The 7,766-nt window shown below is 43.3% G+C and overlaps 1 protein-coding gene across 5 annotated transcripts in view; it reads right to left on the bottom strand.

Annotated features, from left to right (window-relative positions):
* Nucleotides 1-2,253: 2,253 nt before the first annotated feature.
* slco2b1 (solute carrier organic anion transporter family, member 2B1) overlaps nucleotides 2,254-7,766 on the bottom strand; it is a 20,438-nt gene continuing 14,925 nt past the window's right edge. For all 5 annotated transcript variants that reach the window (XM_088088271.1, XM_088088274.1, XM_088088273.1 and 2 more), the window contains 3 exons: nucleotides 5,745-5,809; nucleotides 5,388-5,508; nucleotides 2,254-4,464 (listed from right to left, as the gene is read on the bottom strand). In XM_088088271.1, coding sequence (XP_087944397.1) covers nucleotides 4,278-4,464; nucleotides 5,388-5,508; nucleotides 5,745-5,809 — 373 coding nt within the window. In that variant the 3' untranslated portion in view covers nucleotides 2,254-4,277. The remainder of the gene's footprint in view (nucleotides 4,465-5,387; nucleotides 5,509-5,744; nucleotides 5,810-7,766) is intronic.

Raw genomic sequence — 7,766 nt, 5'->3', positions numbered from 1 at the left:
ACACAGCAGACATTTTGGTATGTAGGGGATAAAATCTTGCACATAGGAGATAATATCTGAACCATAACAGAAAATATTTGGAATGTAGAAGATAAAAGTGTCGTAAAAAGTGTGATATGAGGAGGAGTGGAGTTTAAAGTATAAAGTGGCAAAAATGGAAATGCTCAAGTATAAAGTAAAAGTATCTCAGATTTGTACTTTGTACATAACTTAATTACTTCCAGCATCGTACATTATACATTAAACGACCTTTGGGTTTTTTTATTTCTGACGAGTATGAAAGTAGTATGAAAGTATGAAGTACGAAACGTTGCTCAGTGTTGAGCACCAGAGGGAGACAAACTATCAGTGAAAACCTCGCAGATCTCCGGACTGCAGACACAAAACCAGCAAAACCAGCAAAACCAGTCGCACCAGCGACCTTTTACAGTAAATGTACAGATACACCAAAAATTTCACACGAATAAATAAAAATGACGTGTTTTTGCAGAATACCATATCCTGAGTTGAGTTAGCTTGTACAGAGGAGATCTTGTAATATCTACAGGAGATAATATATCATACGCAGGAGATAATATCTTGTTTACATAGCAGATGACATTCGTACGTAGGAGATATCATGAACACGGGAGATGTCTGTATGTAGTTATGATTTCACGTTTATAGATCATGTGTTGTATGTATGTGATAATATCGTTTACGTAGGATATAATATTTTGTATATAAGAGAATATATATTGTCCCCAGGAGAAAAATCTTAGTTTTCCCCATTTTTATGATCTTTTTACCATGTTTTTCTAAAGGAAAGATGAATAAATCATGTATTATTAAAGTTATCTCGTATATTCACTGACTTTAGGAATATGTTTTGTTTTTCACGTTGTTACTCAGTCTTTCGACGTCTGACAAACGTTTGACCATCCAGGTGACAGTCAGACACACAGGAGAGAGTGCAGCTTCAGTTTCAGCGAAACAGGTCACGACCTGAAGTCCACCCGCTGTCATCACCCAGGAGACAAAAAAAGAGGAGCAGCATTCACTTCCTCTTCTGTCTTATTCAGCTGACTCTCTCCGTCGCTATGATGAAACAGACTTCCTGCTGTCTGTGCAGCGCTTCACTTTTACTCTGATATTTATAGCAAAGATGAAACGCGTCTGCAGGATGATGTGGATTATACCGTAGATTATTATATTACAGATCATTTGTTACTTCATTGTTCTGCGTTAAAGTCGTCTGTCTTTTATAACATCACTGCATTTTAACATTTTAAAAGTCAATTTGTTCTTTTCAAGTAAAAAAAAAGGTCCTCTTGGTAGCGTGGCCGTCCTGTGAGAACCACAAATCTCCGAAAAGTCCCCCAAAAAAGGTCGTTTTTCAGCTTTGTGATGATGCATTTTCCAGCTAATCCAGCAGTTTGTATTTTTAAAGAGTTCATTTAGCAACATGTAAAGACATTTTTCATCCTTCAGATTGTCACTAACATCGACAGCTCTGGACCAGGTGAGTCTATCAGGTCTAAATGTCGTAGACGTGTTTTTGGGACTGACAGACGTTTTTCAGGTTGGAGCAGAAAACGGTCGCAGCGGCGTGAAGCTGCTGCCCGAACTCGTCTGTTTCTGTCTGAGATCAGCAGGAATGTTTTATAGAAACAGACACACGGAGGTTATGAAATCCTCCTGCACCTGGAGACCGTTTTCATGTTTGTTGACCTGAAAAACCGTCAGTCCGTCCGTCCGTCCGTCAGTCGTCTGTGCGGCTGCAGAAGTCTGAAGCTGGAGAGCGAGATGACTTCATGGGAACAGAAATGTTCCTGTTCAAATGCAAAAAAAAGAATCTGTAATCACAGAAAACAACAATAACAATAAAAACGCTGGTTTGTGTGGGGGCCAGGGGGCCAGGGGCCAATCGCAGCAGCCCATACTGTACATGTCTGTAGGATTTTAGAACATTTCTAAAAATGTATTATTTATTTTTTTAATTTCAGCACATTTTGAGGATTTTAGGACATTAATGATTTTAGCACATTTCTAGGATTTTGGGATGTTTTTAGGACTTCAGGAAGTTTGTAGGATGTTTGGACGTGTGTAAGATTTCAGGATGTCTCTTGGATTTCAGGACACTTTTAGGAGTTTAGGACATCACTGTCTCAGCTGTGTCCTCTGTCCTCTGGGTGTGGGGGATCCTCCCCTGGCTCTATGTTGATGCTGTTTTATGTCTCTGACACCTTATGGAGACAAAAAGGACAAAAACTGTTCACAGAGTCCATCACTTTATTTTTATTGTACATTATAAAACGGTTGGGGGCCACCAGGGGCCCTGTCAGGGGCCAGATTTGGCCCATGGGCCATGAGTTGAGTATAATGAGGCGTCCTGCATGAATCTGGACCGGGTTGATCTGGTCGGAGTCGAACTGACGGAGACTAATTCTCAGGTCCGGGGACGTCAGGTTAGAAGTGAGAGCACAGACACAAACATCGTCCACTGTTGTCTTTTCTCAGTCGATCACTTCGGGAGAAAAGAGAGTTTGTGTTTATAGTAAAGAATATGATGTACGTGCTGAGAAGAAGAATTAAATTCACAAAACTGCAGAAAAAAAAAGGAAAAGGCTTATCTGTGTTTTTACGTATTTATTCAGAGTCGCTCAGACGAACTTTAACTTTGATTAATAAACAAAAATCTCAACAGCTGCTGTTCACATCGCATACAAACAGGAAAGTCCATTTTTATGCGGACGACACCACCCTTTCTGCCTCAGCCACGTCTGTGGAGCAAACCCTGAACTCTTCAGTGTGCAGAAATCCTTCAGATTGGATCAAACTGAGTCCAGGACCGAATTTTTAAGGAGGAAGTGAGATCATGACGGCAAGCGCACCCGCCCACCGAATGAGGCCCAAATTTAACTCGTCACAGATCGCAGATATTTGGGCGTTTGGCTCGATGAAAACACACCAAATGACAAAGAACTGAGAACAAGAACCACATCGGACTGAAGTTCAGTGTTTAAAAGTCACAGAAAAAGATGCTCACAGTGTTTCGTCGTGTTTAGTCTGCGTCACATCTGAAAAACTCTTCTCTCGCACGCTTTAACAAAATGATGCAAAAGACACTTTTTTTTTAAAACAGGAAAAGTTCAGAGTGCAGAGTTGAGTCGTTGCTGCAGTGCTGCTCAGTGGCTCTGGAGGAAAAACTCCACGTCATTTCATAAAGTGTGTTCACAAAAAACATTTACAAAACAATGCATGAAAAACAAACACAGAAAAAAGTAACTCAGAAAATAACTTTTGATAAAATCAGGATAATATGACTGAGGAGTTCAGACTGTCGTAATAAACTGTGTTTGAATGTCTGAAATGTACAAAGTTCAGTAAAAAATTATTTTTTTTTTGGGATTTTTTTAAAGGCTCATCAGGATAAAGTATAAAAAATATCACTTTGATTAAAAAAAAGAAAAAGGTATATTTTATTGCGGTATATTTTGTTGTGCATTTTCATTGCTTAAAAAATATATATGTGATTTTGATTTTTAGAGTAAAAGCTGTTTTAATATATGTACAAAATGACAAATATTCTATGATAACACTAAAGTTTTTATGAGTTTTTATGAGTTTTTATCTCCCGTGGAAAGTTTGACCTGCTGGTGGCACCAGAGAAAAAAAGGTCAAATAATCACCAAAGTCGGGAGGATTTATCTTCCTGGAATCAGGAACGTGTGAAAAAACAAAAACAGTTTATATATTTCACTTTTATCTCTCGAGTTTTCCCTTTTCAGGCAAGTCAGAGGCTTCTTACAGCAGCATCTAGTGGCCATTAGAGGAAGTGCAGCTTATTTTACGCCGCCACAGATTATAAAAGTGGAGGCGGATTAGACTTTGTAAAAAAAACAGACACATCAGTAATCCGACAGCAGAGCGGAAAAACAATCAGCTCTGTCCAAAGAGAAAGTGTTGGCTCTCTGTGTTTTTGCAAAGCACACATACATTATATGATGTATTATTATGTAGCTTATACCGTAAAACTTCACCAACAATGTTTGGTTCGCTTTAGGCACAAACACGTCTCGGTTATGTTTTGGCTTTTTGTGGGACTGTCCCGACAGGAAACGCTGGGCAGAAAATATTTGCTTTTTGTGGCTCTTTCCTGCAGAAAATGAAGCAATGTCTCTGCAATGAACGCCGCAGCGTCACTTTGAGACCATCTAAGAAAACTCTCTGAAGCCCTCCTCCTCCTCGTTCAGCTTCTCTGCGTCTCTCTTTCTGCCGTGTCTCGTCGCGTCTCTTCAGGTCTGCAGCTCTCTTTCTTTGGCCGAAGTTTTCTCGGGCGTTTTCTGTCCGTTCACCAGCTCGTAGCCGCCTTTACTTTCCCGCTGAGGCGCCTGGCGTCCGGCCCTCCGGCGCAGGACGACCACGGTCAGCAGGAAGCAGAGCAGCCCGCCGCACACGAAGACCACCTGCAGACCCAGAAACCTGCAAGCACGCACACACACACACGCACGCACGCACGCACGCACGCACGCACACACACACACATACACACACACACACGCACACACACACACACACACACACACACACACACACACACACACACACACACACACACACACGCACACACACACGCACACACACACACACACACACGCACACACACACACACACACGCACACACACACGCACACACACACACACACACACACACAAACGTTTTCAAAGATTAAACAGAGTTCGGACTGAGAAAACGGATCTTTCCTTGTTTTGGGGTTATTTGTGATTTTACATCGATTTTATCGATTTTGTTTTCACCAATGATTTGACGTTGAATCCAAACGTCGCTCGACAAATACGACCCTAATTTTCTGGACGTGAGCGCTGTAACGAAGGCCCTATAGTTCATTTTTGGAAAGGCCACGCCCCTCGCACCGCTGTTCAGCGCATCATGTTCGACAAAAAAAGCCTCAAGAATCGTTAAGAATGAGGAGATTTGAATTTTGGGCATTTTGTCGACTCTTCTGTTCCACACTCTGCAGAGCGTCACTGAACGAAGCTCAGCAAAGATTTCAAAAACTTTTCGATGGCTCATTGCGTTTGAAAAATATTGACAAACCAGCTTTACGAGGGCATGAATCAGCACATCAACACACCTAACAACACGGATCGAGTTTACGCCCACATACACACCTGACACAGACGCAAGTCAGACTGAAAACTGCCTCTGAACTCGCTTTTGAAATCTCAAAACTCAAATTATCGCTCAAAAGCATTTTAACCTCCGGAGTGAAACCGCATTTTAGATGTTCGGGTCGAAGTCCGAGGTGTGGCGCTCTGAGCTGCGGCCGTGGTTTAAATCTGTCCTTCAAAATAAAAGCCTCCTCTCTGAGCTGCACACCGACCTCTGTCTGAAGCGGTCCAGGTCGTAGTACTGACAGGAAGTCTGCTTGCCGCATTTCTCGCCCCAAAGGATGCAGGTGGTGTCAATGACGCTGCCGTACAACACCGGGCCGGGCATGAACGCTGCACACACACGCACACACATGCATTTACACACACACACACACACACACACACACACACACGCACAGTGAGTATTTCTTAAAGATGGTACAAAAGGCTTTTTGAGTTCTGAATAATATGAATATAAATATCTACATCAATGATTCACCAACAATCATGAGACAGACCTCCAGGTGCACACACACACACACACACACACACACACACATTTCTTCATTTGGTTAGTGGTGACTCACCGAGAACCCTGAACAGCATGTACTGAACTCCCACTGCGAAAGACTTGTCCTCTGCAGACACCGTCCTGCACACACACACACACACACACACACACACACACACACACACACACACGCACACACACACACTCATTATGAAATGATGAGATTCGTGTGCGTTCAGTCATCGCAGAGCATACTTTAAAATCTGACAAAAATAATAAAATGAATAATGAATAACAAATTAAGTAAATAGTAAATAAAGATGATTAATAAATATGAATAAATGAATACTTTTTAAATCATGGAGGATATTTTTTAAATGCTGAGTTCGGACAAAACAAATGAAACACTGAGCTCTGAATTTGTGTTAAAAACGGTGTCAGACATGAAACACGTGTTCTTCATTCAGCATGACTCATTTTTTCTCTGCTGATCTGTGGTCAGTTTGTGGCTGATCTGTGGTCAGTTTCTCTGCTGATCTGTGGTCAGTTTCTCGGCTGATCTGTGGTCAGTTTGCGGCTGATCTGTGGTCAGTTTCTCTGCTGATCTGTGGTCAGTTTGCGGCTGATCTGTGGTCAGTTTCTCTGCTGATCTGTGGTCAGTTTGCGGCTGATCTGTGGTCAGTTTCTCTGCTGATCTGTGGTCAGTTTGTGGCTGATCTGTGGTCAGTTTGCGGCTGATCTGTGGTCAGTTTCTCTGCTGATCTGTGGTCAGTTTGCGGCTGATCTGTGGTCAGTTTCTCTGCTGATCTGTGGTCAGTTTGTGGCTGATCTGTGGTCAGTTTGTGGCTGATCTGTGGTCAGTTTCTCTGCTGATCTGTGGTCAGTTTGTGGCTGATCTGTGGTCAGTTTGTGGCTGATCTGTGGTCAGTTTCTCGGCTGATCTGTGGTCAGTTTCTCTGCTGATCTGTGGTCAGTTTCTTGGCTGATCTGCGGTCAGTTTCTCGGCTGATCTGTGGTCAGTTTCTCGGCTGATCTGTGGTCAGTTTCTTGGCTGATCTGCGGTCAGTTTCTCTGCTGATCTGTGGTCAGTTTGTGGCTGATCTGTGGTCAGTTTCTCGGCTGATCTGTGGTCAGTTTGTGGCTGATCTGTGGTCAGTTTGTGGCTGATCTGTGGTCAGTTTCTCTGCTGATCTGTGGTCAGTTTCTCGGCTGATCTGTGGTCAGTTTCTCTGCTGATCTGTGGTCAGTTTCTCTGCTGATCTGCGGTCAGTTTGTGGCTGATCTGTGGTCAGTTTCTCTGCTGATCTGTGGTCAGTTTGTGGCTGATCTGTGGTCAGTTTCTTGGCTGATCTGCGGTCAGTTTCTCTGCTGATCTGTGGTCAGTTTGTGGCTGATCTGTGGTCAGTTTGTGGCTGATCTGTGGTCAGTTTCTCGGCTGATCTGTGGTCAGTTTGTGGCTGATCTGTGGTCAGTTTGTGGCTGATCTGTGGTCAGTTTCTCTGCTGATCTGTGGTCAGTTTCTCGGCTGATCTGTGGTCAGTTTCTCAGCTGATCTGTGGTCAGTTTCTCTGCTGATCTGCGGTCAGTTTGTGGCTGATCTGTGGTCAGTTTCTCTGCTGATCTGCGGTCAGTTTGTGGCTGATCTGTGGTCAGTTTCTCTGCTGATCTGCGGTCAGTTTCTCTGCTGATCTGCGGTCAGTTTGTGGCTGATCTGTGGTCAGTTTCTCGGCTGATCTGTGGTCAGTTTCTCTGCTGATCTGCGGTCAGTTTCTCTGCTGATCTGTGGTCAGTTTGTGGCTGATCTGTGGTCAGTTTCTCGGCTGATCTGCGGTCAGATCTGTGTGCTTGATGAGTTGCAGCTGTGAGCTCCTCACTTTCACAATTCAATTTACGGCCTGAGGGCCAAATCTGGCCCCTGACACAGTGCCGCGTGGCCCCTGACCATTTTCTAATTCACAATAAAAATAAAGTGATGGACTCTGTGAAAAGTTTTTGTCCTTTTAGTCTCCATGGTGGTCTCCAGGTGTCAGAGACATAAAACAGCATCTGAGTAGAGGATCCTCCACAACCCGACAGAGGACACAGCTGAGACACTGAT

This window comes from Plectropomus leopardus, chromosome 15 (genome assembly GCF_026936395.1).
Source record: "Plectropomus leopardus strain MGB_pleo_1.0 chromosome 15, ASM2693639v1, whole genome shotgun sequence".
Lineage (NCBI taxonomy): Eukaryota > Metazoa > Chordata > Actinopteri > Perciformes > Serranidae > Plectropomus > Plectropomus leopardus.
This window is presented reverse-complemented; position numbering and strand designations above follow the sequence as displayed.